The 19,503-nt window shown below is 41.6% G+C and overlaps 1 protein-coding gene across 4 annotated transcripts in view; it reads left to right on the top strand.

The window, feature by feature from the left end:
* Positions 1-5,551: 5,551 nt before the first annotated feature.
* CERS5 (ceramide synthase 5) overlaps positions 5,552-19,503 on the top strand; it is a 29,745-nt gene continuing 15,793 nt past the window's right edge. The window contains exons 1-2 of one of the 4 annotated variants that reach the window (XM_055583201.1): positions 5,732-5,863; positions 6,672-6,793. Coding sequence is in view for 2 of the 4 variants with exons in the window: in XM_055583184.1 (XP_055439159.1) it covers positions 5,667-5,863 (197 nt within the window). In the remaining 2 variants the exon portion in view is untranslated. Of the gene's footprint in view, positions 5,864-6,671; positions 6,817-19,503 lie in introns of all 4 variants that reach the window. The other 3 variants (XM_055583193.1, XM_055583184.1, XM_055583176.1) reach the window with 3 other exon arrangements.

Below are 19,503 nucleotides of genomic sequence, written 5' to 3'. Positions count from 1 at the left end.
CCGACTCTGTGTGACCCCATCGACGGCAGCCCACCAGGCTCCCCCATCCCTGGGATTCTCCAGGCAAGAACACTGGAGTGGGTTGCCATTTCCTTCTCCAATGCATGAAAAGTGAAAGTGAAGTCGCTCAGTCGTGTCCAACTCTTAGCGACCCCACGGACTGCAGCCTACCAGGCTCCTCCATCCATGGGATTTTCCATGGGACCGGATGCCATGATCTTAGCTTTTTGAATGTTAGGTTTCAAGCCAGGTTTTTCACTCTCCTCTTTCACCCTCATCAAGAAGCTCTTTAGTTCCTCTTCACTTTCTGCTATTAGAGTCATATTATATGCGTATTTGAGGTTGTTGCCATTTCCCCTGGCAAATTTGATTCCACCTTGTGATTCATCCAACCCAACATTTCTCATGATGTACTCTGCATTTAAGTTAAATAAGCAGGCTGACAATATACATCCCTGTCATACTCCTTTCCCAATTTTGAACCAATTGTTCCACATCCATTTCTAACTGTTGCCTCTTGACCTGCATACAGGTTTCTCAGGAGGCAGTTAAGGTGGTCTGGTATTCCCATCTCTTTAAGAATTTTCTAGTTTGTTGTGATCCACAGTCAAAGCTGTAGTGTAGTCAATAATTCTATCTCCAAGGAAATCTACACTCCAATTTAAAAAGAAAAAAAACAAAAGACACCTTAATAAGGTAAAGTATGCTACTGCTAAGTCACTTCAGTCGTGTCCGACTCTGTGCGACCCCATAGACGGCAGCCCACCAGGCTCCCCCGTCCCTGGGATTCTCCAGGCAAGAATACTGGAGTGGGTTGCATTTCCTTCTCCAACGCATGAAAGTGAAAAGTGAAAGTGAAATCGCTCAGTCGTGTCCGACTCTTAGCGACCCCATGGACTGCAGCCTACTAGGCTCCTCTGTCCATGGGATTTTCCAGGCAAGAGTACTGGAGTGGGTTGCCATTGCCTTCTCCACATAAAGTATACTTCACCTTATAATTATGCCTAAATGCTAAATGGAATCTTCAAATGCCTCTGCTGGACTTGAAATGGACTTGCTTTTTGCTCCAGGCAGAGGTATAGTTGCTAGTTTGATTTCCTTGTTTGCAGAGGCAACTGCCCTGAGTAGTAAGGTGCTTTTTTTTTTTTTTTTCCTTACTTTCTTTTTTAAATGGGAGTGTAGATTTCCTTGGAGATAAAAATGCTTTTTGAGTCATCTGTTAACATTTTCCAGGGTTGCTGTGTGTTCCAGTTTCTTGCCTGGTCATCAAAGTGGATGGCTGGATACTACTATCTGCTCTTAACTCTGCTCTTGACTCCACTACAGGCTGAAGTAATTTAGAAAGCCCTGAAAGCCCTGTTCAATGAACAGTTAATCCAGAAGTACCTACTGACTTTTACAAAATATCCAACCCTGGTTTGAGTTTAGCTACCTTTACTTCGTGACTCACTATTGCTCTAACCCATCCACATGGTACTCATTACATCTACTAACCTTATACAAAAAGTGAGGGCCTATGGTAGGCATTTAGAGGGTATCAGTTGAGTGTGTGCCTGCTCAGTTGTGTCCAACTCCTTGCAACGCTATGTACTGTAGCTCAGTAGGCTGCTCTATCCATGGAATTTTCCAGGCAAGAATACTGGAATGGGTTGCCATTTCTGCCTCCAGGGGATCTTCGCTACCCTGGGATTGAACTCGCATCTCCTATGTCTCCTGCATTGCAGGCAAATTCTTTACCACTGAGTTGAGTATGTCACCATATATAGGTATGTGAGGACTGCAATTATCCTGGGAAGAATTTTTCCTTGCCTTTCAAGGGCTAAGATAGATATAAGTATAGAGAGTGGAGACAAGAATTAGTTCCATTATCAATACAATAAAAGGATATTCTTATATCAAGAGAACGACCAGTTCAGTTCAGTTCAGTTGCTCAGTCATGTCCGACTCTTTGCGACCCCATGAATCGCAGCACGCCAGGCCTCCCTTTCCATCACCATCTCTCAGAGTTCACTCAAACTCATGTCTATCAAGTCGGTGATGCCATCCAGCCATCTCATTCTCTGTCGTCCCTTTTTCCTCCTGCCCACAATCCCTCCCAGCATCAGAGTCTTTTCCAGTGAGTCAACTCTTCGCATGAGGTGGCCAAAGTACTGGAATTTCAGCTTTAGCATCATTCCTTCCAAAGAATACCCAGGACTGATCTCCTTTAGGATGGATTTGTTGGATATCCTTGCAGTCCAAGGGACTCTCAAGAGTCTTCTCCAATACCACAGTTCAAAAGCATCAATTCTTTGGCGCTCAGCTTTCTTCACAGTCCAACTCTTACATCCATACATGACCACTGGAAAAACCATAGCCTTGACTAGATGGACCTTTGTTGGCAAAGTAATGTCTCTGCTTTTCAATATGCTATCTAGGTTGGTCATAACTTTTTTTTCCAAGGAGTAAGCGTCTTTTAATTTCATGGCTGCAATCACCATCTGCGGTGATTTTGGAGCCCAAAAAAATAAAGTCTGACACTATTTCCACTGTTTCCCCATCTATTTGCCATGAAGTGATGGGACCAGATGCCATGATCTTCGATTTCTGAATGTTGAGCTTTAAGCCAACTTTTTCACTCTCCTCTTTCACTTTCATCAAGAAGTTTTTTAGTTCCTCTTCACTTTCTGCCATAAGGGTGGTGTCATCTGCATATCTGAGGCTATTGATATTTCTCCTGGCTATCTTGATTTCAGCTTGTGCTTCTTCCAGCCCAGCGTTTCTCATGATGTACTCTGCATATAAGTTAAATAAGCAGGGTGACAATATACAGCCTTGACGTACTCCTTTTCCTATTTGGAACCAGTCTGTTGTTCCATGTCCAGTTCTGACTGTTGCTTCCTGACCTGCATATAGTTTTCTCAAGAGGCAGGTCAGGTGGTCTGGTATTCCCATCTCTTTCAGAATTTTCCACAGTTTATTGTGATCCACACAGTCAAAGCCTTTGGAATAGTCCAGATGATACTAAATATTCTTAGAAAACAAAAGCACCTACAGCCAAACAAAAAGCATTTATTCTCTCAGCTCTCTGAATGAAGGCAGTTTCTTGGACTATGTCAAGGTTGACAATAGAATGACGTGAATTTTTCTGTTGGTGAAGCAGGAAAAGGCCTGCGTTGGGACCTGAAATGATTAAGGAGACTCTGTTCATGACTGCTACAAGGGCCAACTTAGTTCTGCCGGCTTGCAGGTCAAATCACCCCTGGCCTAAGTGAGACCTATACTAAGTTTGTTCTCACGTATTTCATCAGCAATATGTTTTCTTACAACCAAGAGGTTGAGGAATGTTACAAAAGTGTTTTTCTGGGACTAGGTCTTAAGACCAAGATCACAGGGTATAAGTTCCTGTGGCCTTATACAGGCCTACAGGAAGTTAGTGTGTTCTTTGTTTTATCTTGATTATAAGGAGGTTACCATCAAAACTATTTGAGTTTGGATTAAAACGGTTTCAGGCATGGTTTTAGACCAGCAGCAGTGGCATGACCTCTGAGTTTGTTAGAAATACACATTCCTGGGCCTACCCTGAACTTCCTGAATCAAAACTTTGGATGGAGCCCAGGAAACTTTTAGCAAACTTTTAGCAAATTCTCTATGTAGGAGATCAGTTCAGTCGCTCAGTCATGTCCGACTCTTTGCAAAATCATAGACTGCAGCACTCCAGGCTTCCCTGTCCATCACCAGCTCCTGGAGCTTATTCAAACTTATGTCCATCATGTCTGTGATGCCATCCAACCATCTCATCCTCTGTCGTCCCCTTCTCTTTCTGCCTTCAATCTTTCCCAGCATCAGGGTCTTTTCAAATGAGTCAGTTGTTCGCATCAGGTGGCCAAAGGATTGGAGTTTCAGCTTCAGCATCAGTCTTTCCAATGAATATTCAGGGCTGATTTCCTTTAGGATTGACAGGTTGGATCTCCTTGCAGTCCAAGGGACTCTCAAGAGTCTTCTCCAACACTACAGTTCAAAAGCATAAATTCTTTGGTGCTCAGCTTTCTTTATAGTCCAACTCTCACATCCATACATGACTACTGGAAAAACCACAGCTTTGACTAGATGGAACTTTGTTGGCAAAGTAATGTCTCTGCTTTTTAATATGCTATCTAGGTTGGTCATAGCTTTTCTTGCAAGAAGCAAGTTCTTTTAATTTCATGGCTGCAGTCATCATCTGCAGTGATTTTGGAACCCCAAAATATAAAGTCTCTCACTGTTTCCACTGTTTCCCCATCTGTTTGCCATGAAGTGATTGGACTCGATGTAGGAGATGGAACAAGCTAATGTCTGAGCTGTAGCACACTTAAGGTTTGAGAACCACTGGAATTAAAGCACATTTTTTAGTCTGTTCTTTAAGGTGGCTCCTTTTATTTCTCTTCTGTTCCCTTTGAAACTCTATCTTCTGCTGCAAGCATGCCTACAGAATAAAGATACTCTGTCTTTAAACAAGATTAGTTCTATAATCTCTTTCAGATCATTCTAGGTAGCCTGTGGTAATTAACCTTGTAGCTAGGTTTGAATGGGTGGCACCCAGGGTTCAGGTTCTCCAGCAGTTGAGGAACAATTTAGAGTTCAGAGCTTTGAAGGTTTCTTGCCTATGGCTCCCCTCACTGTTTATGTAGATCCACAAAAGAGGTTAATGTTCAATGTGGAAATGTAGAATTAAGGAAGTTTGTAGGATAAAGCCTCAGGGTTTTGGAGTCTAAAGACTTTCCATTTCAGAAGCTCACCTCTACCACTTGTTTATATAACCTCGGGCAAGCTACTCTTTGGACCTCAGTTTATTTATTCATAAAATAGTGAATAAAACACCCACTTCATAGAATGAGGAAGTTAAATACTGTGTGTAAAACGTTTAGTGCAGTTCCTGGCATATAGTAAACTCCATTAAACGTTGGGCATCAACATCTTTCTTTTTCCTTTATATACCTTCTATTTCCTTTTCCCATGAGAATAAAAGAATTTTTTTTGAAAGCCCACTTTAAGCGATATACAGTGAAAGTGGGTTGAGATCGTGGAGAGGCAAGAAGGGAGAGAAAGTGTGGAGAGAAAAGGGAGAGAAAGCAAAAAGAACGCTGCTGATAGGCGGGACCAGCTGAGATGGAGATAAACCCTAGTGAGAAATGGGGCTGGGAGCGGGAGGGAGAGAGAGAGACATGGCCTTCCAAGGAGCAGATATCGTTTTAAGCTGGCTGGACTGAGAAAAATGTCCCCATAAAAGAGCCATGCCTGAAATAAGGGGTGTAGCCATAGCAGGACGGGAGAGAGGGAGGAGGAAAAGCTCGGTCGAAACCGGTAGCAAAAAAAGGGTGAGACCAAAGTTGAGTGCCTCGGGGGTGGGGCCAGGGCTGGGTGGAGGCGGGGCGGGAAAAGGAGGGGAGTGGCTGGGACTAGAGGGCGGAGTCCCGAGAAGAGGCGGCGGGGGAAGCTGCACAGAGGAAGGTGGGCGGGGAGGCGGGATGGGCGGTGAAGAGGCCCGGCCCCGCAGAGGAGGCGGGCTGAGACGTGCCGAGGATGAGAAGGGGCCGGAAGGGGGTGGCCGCCGGTCCGGCCCCGCCCCGGGGCCGCCTCCCCGCGGGTTCCGTTGGCTGTGGCGGCAGCTGAAGCTGTGGCGGCTGGGGCCGCGGGGCGGGCGTAAGATGGCGACAGCGGCGGCGGGAGCCCTGGGCCTGTTGTGGGGCTGGCTGTGGAACGAGCGCTTCTGGCTGCCCCAGAACGTGAGCTGGGCTAACTTCGAGGGGCAGGGCGACGGCTACGGCTACCCGCGGGCCCGGCACATCCTCTCGGTGTTCCCACTGGCGGCGGGAGTGTTCTCCGTGAGGCTGCTCTTCGAGCGGTGAGAGCCCGCGGGCGAGCGGTGCGAAGGGCCGGGGGCGCGGGCTGGTGAAGCCGGTCCAGGGCGAAAGGCCGAGGTCCGGGACCGGAAGACGAATTGCAGGAAAGTCCGGAAGCAGGGGCCTGGGAGAGTCCGGGCCGCGCGGGAGATGCTCGGGAGGGTGGCCGCGGTGGTCGTGGAGCCTAGGTAAAGACAGGGAGTTTGGGGCTTGGACATTAAAAGAGTGAGAGTCGCAGGGGACGCTGGACCCATTTAGTTTTAGAACCCGGAGGTCACTTGCGGGGGTGTCTCATAGGCCTCTCCCCAATCTTCAAGGATTCTGCAGACCAGGAAACAGGTTGAATGTGAGCTGCGACCGAGAACCCGAGGCGGGAAACAAGAAAGGGCTAAGAGAACCAGAACTAGTTGGGGCCGTCAAGAGCCAAGCTGAAAGGAGCGGGTTCATGGGAAGCTAAGATTTGTGAGGGCACTTTAGTTTCTGGGAATTGAGAGGCACAGGATTAGTTAGGCCCTAAGCCTTGGTTCGTCAGCTCATGGACGTGTGTGTGTGTTTGTGTGTGTGTGTTTCAGTAAAGTTGTGCCAGAGCTCGTAGGAGTAGAAATCTGGCAGGGTGTGGTGGAGCCTGAGGTTTCAAGAGCACGGAAAGGTGTCAAATGAGTTGCAGAACGGGCCTTGGAGGCCTGAAATGGAAGGAGGAGTGATCATACTGAAAGGATGGACAGCCTTAGGGCTTGTAAGACTGTTGTGTTGAGCCAGCTTCTCAGCGACCATGTGTTCTTGACAGAAGTGTTTTCACTTTTCTTTGAGTGAGCGGCTCCTGTCTGCTAAGATAAAGATACTCACCGAGGACTTGATGTGGTGGTGATTTTACAGTGTGAACTTGTAGCTGTGGGTGATTTTGATCAAGCCTACTCACCCCGCCTGGAAAGGTGACTTTTTGCATAGGTCTCAGGTAATGAGGGTGGAACTTTTGACATCTTTCTTTCTTTTGGCCAGTATCTAGAGCACGAATGCCCTTTCGAGGATGGGCATATATTGCAGATAGACTACTCTGTTACTGTCTGAAAAATTAATATTAATCTGTTTTGGATTACTTCTTTGCCCACTATTTCTGACACAAAAATGTGTTATGTGTTGCCCACCATCCATCCATTTATTCACAGTGTTTATGTATTTTCATCAGAGTGCTCTACCAAAGGTTCAAGTGTAAAAATAAAGATGCTTTTATCTGAAGCAAATGAAGCCAAAAGAACCAAATGCCTTTTCTAGGTCCTCGGCAACTTACCATTGCAGTTCTTTAAGTATAGTCATTATATTAAGTGTTCCTGAGGTGGAGGCACAAACCACTTGTCCCTCTTAGGAGTAAACTAGGTCCAGGTACCCTCCATCATAGCATCTGTGTATGAGAGCTGAAAAAAAAAGAGAAAGTATAATGACCGAAAAGGAAATACACAGTTCAGGAAAGAAAAAAAAAGTTCATCATCCTAGGCAAAAGATCCTCTGCTTTTCATATAAATGTTTAACAATATGGAAGTTTTCCCCAAGTTAGTGGTAAGAGGAGATAACTTGTTGCTTATAAACACTGATTTTATATAAACTTGGATATATATTCAAATTTCCAAAGAGTTTCCCCAGGTGACTGTGAAGACTTACATATCCCCTGGCACAGCCACTGGAAAGGATCCTTTTTACCTGTGGGAATTCTATCCGAATGTTTCTATGGTGCTCCAGTGTCAGGGGAGAAGGGATGGGTGGGAATACTGATGTGAAAGCATTCTAGTATGGTATTTCTTGGATAGTAAGAATAGGTACCTTGTTCATCTCATGTTTGATCTTAGGAAGGTTTAACCCTAGCCACAGTCTTGCTCTTTTGTTTCTCTTTAAGATCTAACCACTTAGTTAGCAATAGAATTTACAGCTGAAGTACTGGTTCAGTTAGTCTCTTTCCTACGTTTTCTTCTTTCTCAAGTCCTAACTACTTAGTTTCTAAAAATGATTCATATGACAACCATAGGCTGTAAGAGCTAGAACTCCAGCTTCCTTTTATATAAACAGTAAACTTAAGGCTTAGAAACATTTTCAGCTTTTCACATGTTGCATACTCACCTGAAGGAGGAGGTGGAACCAAGATTCAGATTGTTTTCCTCAGCCCCATTTTCCTTCCACTGTACTATATGGCCACTTTAAACTTCCCTTCGAGAATTAAGATTTAATACTGCTGTTCCTAGTATTCTAGGATTTGGAGAACAGATCCATGTTCATCTTATTCTTGGTTAATATAATGTGTTTGACTTGAACTTTGCATTTGTTGCTTCAAATTGTCCTGCATATTTTAATATCTTACATTATGCACTTTGATAAATTATCTCTGTTTTAAGAATATCCTAAAGAATAAATAGAGTTTACAGTTTATTCTTACTTTTTCTTTTCATCAGCTACACAGAGCGTTTATTTTTTTAAGTTCCCACATTCCCTGGAGAGCTGCAACCTCATCTGATAGGGATGATTTGAAAGCCACCTGACCATAAATAAAGTGTATCTAGCCATTTCACTAAAGAACTGCAGATGGTAGATTATGTCCTACCCAAGAATAGAGGCTTTCCTTTGTGGGCCTCTGCTGAGTGGTTGTATTGTGGTGGCTTGCACCTTGCAAAATACCTTAGATGTGGCGTGTGGTCAGTAAATACTGATTGAATGTTTGAGAAGGATCCACCCTCATCTACTCAGATACCCAGAGGAGTAAACAGAATCTAGATCTTCAGCATACAATAGATGTTTGTCTTGACTGAGAGAGACGAAACTAATTCCTTTTTTCTTAGTTAAATTTCACCATACTATATTTGCATGTTGGGCACCTTTCTGTGGTTTCTTTTTTCTTCCCACTACCCATGCACACACTCATGCCACCCTTTTATCCTATCAAAAGAGAGATAAGAAACTCTTCCACCTGTTCTTTAAAACTTGTTATAATATTATGTTAATGATTGAGACTTGAGAGAATGAATAGTCCAAGCTAGGTCTGGCGTGTTCATAAATTGGATCTTTTTTTTTTTTTTTTTTTCATAAATTGGATCTATTGGATCTTAAAGGTAAAATTGTTTGAAATTTAATGTCTACATAGTCCCTGAGCACTTATTCCTTGGGTTCAAATATGAGCTTGAGACTTAATATTGATACCATCAGAGCTACATAGGGTCATTTATTTTGAATATGGTATTGCAGTAGGAGCTTTATGTTGCCAGAGAAAATTGTTTTGTAAATTATACAGGAGATAGATTATACCTCTCCTTGCTGCTCATTCATTATTCCAATCCCCTTTTCTCTCGTTACCTCCAAGGCAACCTCACTGGCATATTGAGAAAGGAGCTTTCTCAATACCATTCTGTGGCACAGGGCACTAAATAGACTCATGTATAGTCCTATCTTATAACTAGAAACAAAAGCAGTGACTCTTGTGTGTGTGTGCTCGTGTGCGCGTGTGTATACACATTTTTTAGCCACTCATTTCATCTTCCTCTTGTAAGCCTGGCTGCCTCTGCTGTATACTGCCTTTTCTTTTTTCTTTCCCCCATTCTTCTCCACTTCCTTTGAATGGAGGAAGAACTTTTCCTCTTTCTAGCAGACCAGCTGCCCTCCTTCTAGGTCCATGTCATGTTCCAACATTGTGATGCAGAATTAGTTGGTCCTCCAGACTGGAGAGGTACTTTGGGAAGAATGGATACAGCTGCTGACTAGGTTGTAAGGGAGACTGCCCATTCCACTGCATTCCTAAAGATATTCTTTTGGGCTTTATTGAATTGTAAATCACAGAATTAAATCAGGTTTGCAGATCCAGCAGAGTGAGATTGAAAAAGCCTATGTAACTCTGCCCTTACCTGAGAATCTGCCTCCTACTAAGCTCCAGATAATCAGAAGCCTTTCTCTCTTGGAAGACTTTCCCCAGCCCTTTCTGTGCAGTGGGTGTTGAAGTTCTGCAGACAACCCTGAATACTGTCACAACTAAGGTCAGGTTCCTGGCAACAGTATATTCATCACAGAAAAGAAACACGTCAGATATTTTTGCCTTAGCCACTTCCTGAGTCAGAAAACTAGGGTCTCCTAGATGGGTAAAGAAGAAATTAATGAAGAGGCGCGGCATCAAGGGAAGTCTGTACCTGTCCTCTAGAGTGGGAAGGGGAGATGTACCTATTTTGACTTTCTCATCAGAGATAGTTTTAGGCAGATAAAGCTGCCTTCTAAAGAATTCACTGAGTTTTGGGCTCTTGTACTTAAATCTACTCCTACTTTATCTTTGGGAAAGTTAATTGGGATGTTACTGCAAAAGGAGTTAACCATAGTCACTTTTAACTAACAAAAAAAAAATCTGAAACCAGTTTTCCTAGATATAAAGGCAGTTTTCCTAGATATGAAGAATTCTCTGTGAATTATCTACTGCTGTGGTTTCCAGTATAGTAGCCACCAGCTAGTACAATAGCTACTAGCTTTGAGGGGTTTCAGATGCAACTGGTCAGCATTAAGATGTGATCTAATTGTAAAATACACACTAAATTTTGAAGACTTAGTGCAGGAGAAAAAAAAAGAATGTAAAATACCTCAGTTTTTAACACTGATTGCATATTGACATGATCATATTTTGGATATATCGAGTTAAACAAAGTATATTTTCGAAGTTAATTTCACCCGTTTCTTTTTTACTTTTTTAAAAGTGGCTGTTAGAAGATTTCAAATTATTTCTGTTGACACAGTGATTTCTGCTGACAACACATTATTTCTGTTGACCAGTTTTGATGATAGTCATTCAAACAAGTATTAATAATCAAGAAGAGAATTTTAATATAGATTCACATTTGATTCAATTTTCTAGCACCAGAAGGTGATTTGTCCTGGGTTTATTGGGCCAGACTTAAACAATGCGGCTTTCTTAAAAAAAATTTATAGTAATGGATTTTTTTGAATGTAAATCTTCTTCTGAATGAGTTAAATAACTAGGTATAGTCTGTTTTGAGTCATTGTTGGTTAACCATGCATTCTAGCCAAGTATTGCTTTAGAGTTTTTTATATATCACCTCAGAGTAGTTAATCTGTAGACAAACAAGTTTGTCAAGTACATGAAGTGCTACACAGCCCTGATAAGGCAATAAGAATAACCACACTGTTATATTCTTCTCAAAACTATGGAGTTTCTTAAAAAGGGTATTACTTATAGTCTGTAGCTCTGGGTTAGTGTCAACATTTGTAAGAAGTCTCAATTATAGGCACATAGGGTCTCAAACTAAATCACATTGTTGTGGTTGTGTTTAATACTTCTTGGGGGAAGTCTCCAGTTACAGAATGAAATTAGTTAATTTCAATTTCTACTGATTCTCCAGAAATCAGTGACCTCTGACATGGAGCTGGTAGGTTATCTTATGACTCAGGAAGACAGGTGGCACATTTCCTTGAAACACTTTACCTTTTTAGTTGAGAATTAAATTTTTACCCATTTGTTCATCTGTTCATTCTTCAACGATTATGTATTGAGAACTTAGTGTATATCAGATATCAAACTGTGTGCCAAGAGTGAAAAAGTAAGTCATAGTGCCTGCCTGCAGGAAGAGAACAAGAAAAACAGTGGTTAAAATAGAGTAATGAGTGTGTGCACAGGATTAAGTCATGGGAGTTTAGAAGAGGTGGACTTGGTTCCTTTTAACATTATTAACTGAAATACAGGCTTAATGTCCCACAAGCACTTGTTTCTTGAATTACGAAGGATGGTAAAAACTTCTTAAGAAAGAGCTTTTTGTTAACTATTTATCTATCTATTATTTGGCATGCATTTGTGTTTCTGGTTTAAGCAAATGTATTAAGTAGTATAATTCAGTTCAGTTCAGTTCAGTTCAGTCACTCAGTCGTGTCCAACTCTTTGCAACCCCATGAATTGCAGCACACCAGGCCTCCCTGTCCATCACCAACTCCCGGAGTTCACCCAGACTCATGTCCATCGAATTAAGTGATGCCATCCAGCCATCTCATCCTCTGTCGCCCCCTTCTCCTCCTGCCTCCAATCCCTCCCAGCATCAGAGTCTTTTCCAATGAGTCAACTCTTCGTATGAGGTGGCCAAAGTACTGGAGTTTCAGCTTTAGCATCATTCCTTCCAAAGAAATCCCAGGGCTGATCTCCTTCAGAATGGACTGGTTGGATCTCCTTGCAGTCCAAGGGACTCTCAAGGGTCTTCTCCAACACCACAGTTCAAAAGCATCAGTTCTTCGGTGCTCAGCCTTCTTCACAGTCCAACTCTCACATCCATACATGACCACTGGAAAAACCATAGCCTTGACTAGATGGACTTTGTTGGCAAAGTAATGTCTCTGCTTTTCAATATGCTATCTAGGTTGGTCATAACTTTTCTTCCAAGGAGTAAGCATCTTTTAATTTCGTGGTTGCAGTCACCATCTGCAGTGATTTTGGAGTCCAAAAAAATAGTCTGACACTATTTCCACTGTTTCCCCATCTATTTCCCATGAAGTGATGGGACCAGATGCCATGATCTTCGTTTTCTGAATGTTGAGCTTTAAGCCAACTTTATCACTCTCCTCTTTCACCTTCACCAAGAGGCTGTTTAGATCCTCTTCACTTTCTGCCATAAGGGTGGTGTCATCTGCATATCTGAGGTTATTGATATTTCTCCCGGCAATCTTGATTCCAGCTTGTGCTTCTTCCAGCCCAGCGTTCATCCACTTAAAAAAGGTGAATATGTTTAATGAAATAAAAAGGTAAATATGTTTAATGAAAAAAAACATATGTACGTAGTTGGAAAAGGAAGAGTTATGAAACAGTGAGAGTCTTAGGGAACTGCAGCTGTTCTCCAGATGACGAAGTGGTAAAGTATCTACCTGCCAATGCGGGAGACATGGGTTTGATCCCTGGTTCGGGAAGGTCCCCTCGAGAAGGAAATGACAATCCATTCCAGTATTCTTACCTGGAAAATCCCGTGGACAGAGTAGCCTTGTGGGCTACAGTCCATGGGGTCACAGAGTTGGACACAGTTGAGCAAGAACACACTCACTGACACACAGCTGTTCTCCAGCAATATTTTGAGAACTGCTGCTCTATAAAATATTCATTAGCTACTCTATAATAAAACTACAACTTTAGTCTTAAATTAGTTTGTGTTAGTGAAACATTTTAATATATACTCTAAGTAATTCTTAATCTTGAGACTTATTTCCTTCATAATAAGGTTAAGGTATAAGTAGAATGTTGATCCTTCTTTTCTCATGACAGTACCAAGTAGGTTCATCCAATTGCACAGTTATTAATCATCTTAATTCTTACAGATCTAAGTGAAGTTAACTGATGGGAATGGGAGTGAAGAATAGTCTGGTATAATCCAGTATATGCCTTGTGGTGGCTTAGGATAGTATATGTCATAAAGGTTTTCTTTTTTGTAGTTTGTTTCTGCTTTGTTTTAAGAGCAAATTGGCCAATTAAAAAAAAAAATAGTCCTTAAAAAACCTGCAAAGATTACTTGTGCATGGACCATGCAAGAAATTTTGGATTTGGTGGTATAGGCATCCCTGAGAAGTGCAGCACCTCGTACACAGCAAGCCCTGTCCTCTTAAGAATTTACTCAGAAAAATACACTGATATGGATGCATATGTTTAGGGAATATACAAAATAATATATGGCTAGGAGTCAACTGCATGTAAATGAATAAATAGTATAATTTAGAAATTTGTAAATCTTTTGTTCTCAGCATTATTTTTTTTTACTCTTAAAAACTGTTTGAGGATCCCAAAAAGATTTTGTAAATGTGGGTTACATATACCTATCAATGTTTTCATATTTGAAATCAAAATTGAGAAATTTAAGAGATATTATTTCATTAAAAATAACAAAGATAAGCCTATTACATTAACATAAATAACGTATTTTTGAAAGATAATTTTCCAGACAAAAAAAATTCAGTGAGAAGAACATTGATTTTATATTTTTGCAGATCTCTTTGATGTCTAGCTTAGTAGAAGATAGCTGGATTTTCCTCTCTGGCTTCTACATTCAATCCCTTGTAATATGTTGGTTTGGTTGAAGTATATAAGTAAAAGCTGACTTTACACAGATATGTTACTGGAAAGGGAAAGTATTTCATCTTTGCTATTATGCCAAAACACAAGAAAGGTTGGTTGCATTGTGGAATCTGAAACCATATCATTGAGCTTTTCATTCAGGTTAAAATCCACCAGTCTGTCATACACTTTGAATGGATGTCATGTATTGGTCACGTGAAAAAATACTGGTTCCCTAAGTTATACAAATCTTTTAAATGTACATTTCATAATATGGCACTAATAAAAATCATATAGTTAATCTCATTGTAACAGTCTCATTAGAAAAGCCTTGAAGTATGTATTGGGATGTTGTCGAGCTCAAAGGCAGATATGAATTCTCTAAAATTCAAACTGTCACTTAAAAGCTTGAATTTTACCAATGGAAAGAATGTTTGTTTTTGTTTAAGTAACAGGCTCTTTTCATTCACTTTTAAGAAAATGTATCTTAAGTACGCAGGTCCTGAATAACCTTAGTTTTTCTGTCAGTCATTCTTGTGGATAAAAATGGTGTTCTTTGAAAAAAGTGATTTAGTTGAACATACAATTCAGTCAAACAAGTGCATTTCATTGAGACAGCCATATCCCTCAGTATGCAGTAAAAGTGCTTTCTGTGTACTTCCCATCTTATCGCAGACTACTTTTTTTAAAATGTACCAAAGGATTGGCTTTTTAAAAAAATATTTGTTTGTTTATTTGGCTGCTCTGAGTTTTAGTTGTGGTATGTGGAGTCTTTGATCTTCTTGTGGCATGCAAAAAAATCCCATGCAGCATGTGGGATCTAGTTTCCTGACCAGGGATTGAACCTGGGCCCCATGTATTGGGAACATGGAGTCTTAGCCACTGAACCACCAGGGAAGTCCCAAGAGTAAGGCATTTAATAAAATTAATCATTTGTATTGCTTCATCAAGGGCCTGCTTTAGTGAAACTAACGTCGTTGTTAACCAAGAGGCTATAGCAAGAAAATATATAGTAACTACTCCTACAGTTGGCTGCCACTGCTTTGATTTGTGTTCAGGCTCTGTAAGTGTATCCACCATTGCTCTTTTTGCATGATCATTGCAAATGTCAACACCATAACAAAGGCGAATAATGTCTTAATAGTATTAGGAAAACAGTTTTGATTTTATGGGCCCCCAGAGTGTATCTCAGGGGTGCTCTGGGGTCTGTGAACCATACAGACTCTCTGCCATAATTGACTCAGATCACCCAGGATGAGTGTATAGAATAAAGTAAGAATCTGCATGGAACCCTGAGGAAACTGTTTTTGGAAAAGGCAGTCTTCCCAGGTGGCTCAGTGTGATAAAGTATCTGTCTGCCAAGCAGGAGATGCAGCTTCAATCCCCGGGTCAGGAAGATTGCCTGGAGAAGGAAGTGGCAACCCACTCCAGTATTCTTGCTTGGGAAATCTTGTAGACAGAGGAGCCTGGCCGGCTATAGTCCATGGGATCGTAGAAGAATTGGACAAGACTTAGCAACTAAGGGCTTCCCTTATGGCTCAGCAGTAAAGAATTCACGTGCCAAGCAGGAGATGTGAGTTCGATCCCTGGGTTGGAAAGATCTCTGGAAGAGGAAATGGCAACACATTCCAATATTCCTGCCTGGAAAAAATCCCATGGACAGAGCAGCCTAGCGGGCTACAGCCTATGAGTCACAAAGAGTTGGACACAGCTGAGCACGAGCTACCTTTAGCGACTGAAAAACAACAAAAAGGAAGAAGAAACCCAAAAGAAGATAAGAGGTATGATAGCCATACAGTATTTGATCATATCAGTGCATACATGTGGACATCACCTCCTGGGCAGAGGGGTAGCCGCCCAGATGCAGGCGATGAGGAGCCAGCAAGGTGAGGCGATTTGCCTGCATTGGCAGGTGGATGGATTCTTTACCACCGAGCCAACTGGGAAGCCCCTGAAAATATCAGTAGTTAGCATTTACTAAGTACTCACTTTGTCCCAGCCACCATTCTAAGTACTGAACATTAAATCTTCATAGTAACTTTATGAAGTAGGTAGATACTGTTGTTATTCCTCGTTTACAGATGAAAAAACTGAAATAACCAGAAAAGTAAATAACTTCTCCAAAGTGCATAGCACATTGTCCAAACTAGCAGTGCATACTAAAAAATCTAGTTCTACTGGGAAAAGTGTGACAGAAAGGAAGCTAAGAGAAAAGAGCATTTCAAGGGGGAGAGCATGCTCAATAATGTCAAATGGCACTGAGTCGTCAGGTAAGATACGGGCCTGAAAAGTATCTGTTTGATTTCACAGTAAGATCAGTAACGACTTTGGCAAGAGCAGCTTCAGTGGAGTAATATGGACTGAAGCCAGATGAAAGACACAGGAGGGTTCAGGAATGAGTAGGAGTTAGAAGAGAAGTCATGAGGAGAGAACTTTTTCAAGAACTTTCTTTGTGAGATGGTGAGAGCCAAAGGCTGTGAGGGACAGGAAGAGCTGTTTTAGGATGGGAAAACTTGAGCGTATTCAAGGTCTGAGAAGAAACAAGTAGAGAACAAGGCTGAAAATAATAGGAAAAAAAGAGGACTAAATAGAATAAAATTTCTGATCAGGAAGAGAATGGATCTAAAGCACAGGGATATTAGTTTTAGATAAAGTGGTTCTGTTGCACTAAGTGAAGATATTCCTTTCTCTTAGTCAAGATTCGTGAGAGAGCCCTAGCTATTTCCACTTCTTTTTTTCTCTTCTTTATATTTTTACTGCTCTAATTCACTCCTGTCCTTTAGAGTCTCCATTTCACTGGAATTTATTTGGTGAAGGTTATCACTGGTCTCCAAATTGCCAAATCCAGTGGATACTGAAATTCTTGTCTTACTTGATCTCTGCCTTGTTTGATACGACTCCCCCTCTGACCTTCCCACCACCTAAATTCACCTTTTATGTTGTGTTTCCTAGTATTCTTACCTTCGTTCTCTTTTTAGTTTATATTCCTTTCTTATGCAGTCAATCCACCCTCATAATTTTAGCTACCACCTGTATTCTCATTCTCTCTCTTCTTTCTCATATCTTTGTGTATATGTTATCTTAAGCCCCTTTTCCAGGTTTATTTGCCTTACCAGACTATTGCATTTCAGTGTTCCACAAGTACTTCAAATTCAGTATACAGACAACTCATCTTTCACTCCTAAATTTGCTTTTCTTATCTTATTCTCTACTTGGTTGAGGCACCATAATCAACTTAGTTTCCCAATCTGGAAACATAGAAGGCACCCTTGATTTTTCATTTTTCTTTTGATTCTTACATCTACCCAGTCACCAAGTTCTATCAGTTTCACTTTCTTGCCATCTCTTGGGTTGAATCCAACCTTGCCTTTCGATTTCTGTAGCCTTAGTTCAGTGCTTCATTACATCTAGCAGGGATTTTTTACAATAGCCTAAAATCTTTTCAGTGACTCTCCATCAACTGTGGGATGAAGTTCAAGCTTCACATAACATGCAAGGCACCTGTGATCTGGCCCCTAACTGCTTGTATAGTTTTTCTCCTATCTGTCACCACCCCCACTCCCAATCTGTACACTGCATAGTTTTCTAAGCCCTTTCTTATCTCTTCTTTAGCACATGCTATTCCCTCTGCCTGAGTATCTTTTTTACTTTCTCCTTCCCTTTCAACTCTACAGAAGCTGCTCACATTTTTTATGTGATTGGTTTATTAAGAATTCAGTTGTAGGGAATTCCCTGGCAGTTCAGCGGTTAGAACTCTGCTGCACTTTCACAGCCGAGAGTGTGGGTTCAGTCCCTGATCAGAGAATCCCACAAACCAAGTGGTGTGGCCAGAAAGAGAGGAAGGAAAGATGGAAGGAAGGAAAAAGCATTCAGTTGTAAAGGGGAAGGACTTTCTGAATTTGTTTTCTATCAGTTCAGTTCAGTTCAGTCGCTCAGTCGTGTCTGACTCTTTGCGACCCAATGAATTGCAGCACGCCAGGCCTCCCTGTCCATCACCAACTCCTGGAGTTCACTCAGACTCATGTCCATTGAGTCAGTGATGCCATCCGGCCATCTCATCCTCTGTCGTCCCCTTCTCCTCCTGCCCCCAATCCCTCCCAGCATCAGAGTCTTTTCCAATAAGTCAACTCTTTGCATGAGGTGGCCAAAGTACTGGAGTTTCAGCTTTAGCATCATTCCTTCCAAAGAAATCCCAGGGCTGATCTCCTTCAAAATGGACTGGTTGGATCTCTTTGCAGTCCAAGGGACTCTCAAGAGTCTTCTCCAACACCACAGTTCAAAAGCATCAATTCTTCGGCGCTCAGCCTTCTTCACAGTCCAACTCTCACATCCATACATGACTACAGGAAAAACCATAGCCTTGACTAGACGGACCTTTGTTGGCAAAGTAATGTCTCTGCTTTTGAATATGCTGTCTAGGTTGGACATAACTTTCCTTCCAAGGAGTAAGCTTCTTTTAATTTCATGGTTGCAATCACCATCTGCAGTGATTTTGGAGCCCCAAAAAATAAAGTCTGATACTGTTTCCACTGTTTCCCCATCTATTTCCCATGAAGTGATGGGACCGGATGCCATGATCTTTGTTTTCTGAATGTTTTCTATGGGACTACACATTTACCTTTAAATATCTCAGTTTTCATCTGTGTGTGTGTGTGTGTGTGTGTGTGGAAGATGGATGGGGGCAGCATTCAGGTTCAAAATATTTACTCAGTACTCTTCATTTAATGATATACCATCTTCATCAGTCTGTATAAGACCTTTCTCTTTTTATTGTATTTTTCCTGTCTTCATCTTGTTGTCTATTTCAGTTTCTTTGATGGTTATTTTTCTTTTTTATATATCAGTTTTGACATTTTTGTATTTTTCCAGAATTGATCTAAGCCAGTGCTTCCCAACTCAATCATGTTGCTGCACACATAGAAAATAATATGTGCATGCACAATGGGTACATGAGACCAAAGGCTACAGACAGGGTTTCTGGCTACCATCCACCCGTGGATCACCCTGAGAGCTGAGAGCAACATCTTGACATAAGCATAGCCCATCTAGGGGCTTCCCTGGTGGCTCACTGGTAAAGAATCTGCCTGCCAGTGCAGGAGACACAGGTTGGATCTCTGATCTGGGAGGACCCCACATACCGAGGAGCAGCTGAGCCCATGCAGCACAAGTATTCAGCCTGTGGTCTATAGCCCAGAAACCACAACTCTTGAGCCCACCGCTGCAACTACTGAAGCCCATGCACTCTAGAATCCGTGCTCTGCAACGAGAAGCCACCACAGTGAGAAGCCTGAGCACTGCAACAAAGAATAGTCCCCACTCACCACAACTAGAGAAAAGCCCAAGCAGCAACAAAGAACCAGCACAGCTATAAATAAATAAATAAATATTTTTAAAAGTAAATGAGCCTTAAAAAAGAAAAAAGTATAGCCCATCTGTGTTACCTGCCATGATACATTAGTTGAGAAACTCAATCTAGACTTTCAAATATATTTGTATATAGTTCATATTCGTCAATGATGTTGCAGTGGGTCAAAAAGAATTGTTGGTCTAGCTCTTGTCTTTAGTATGTAAGAGCAAAGTGGTGAGTAATTT

Source organism: Bubalus kerabau, chromosome 1 (genome assembly GCF_029407905.1).
Source record: "Bubalus kerabau isolate K-KA32 ecotype Philippines breed swamp buffalo chromosome 1, PCC_UOA_SB_1v2, whole genome shotgun sequence".
In the NCBI taxonomy this organism is placed as follows: domain Eukaryota; kingdom Metazoa; phylum Chordata; class Mammalia; order Artiodactyla; family Bovidae; genus Bubalus; species Bubalus kerabau.
Note: the sequence above shows the minus strand (reverse complement) of the source record. Positions and strands in the feature narration are given on the sequence as shown.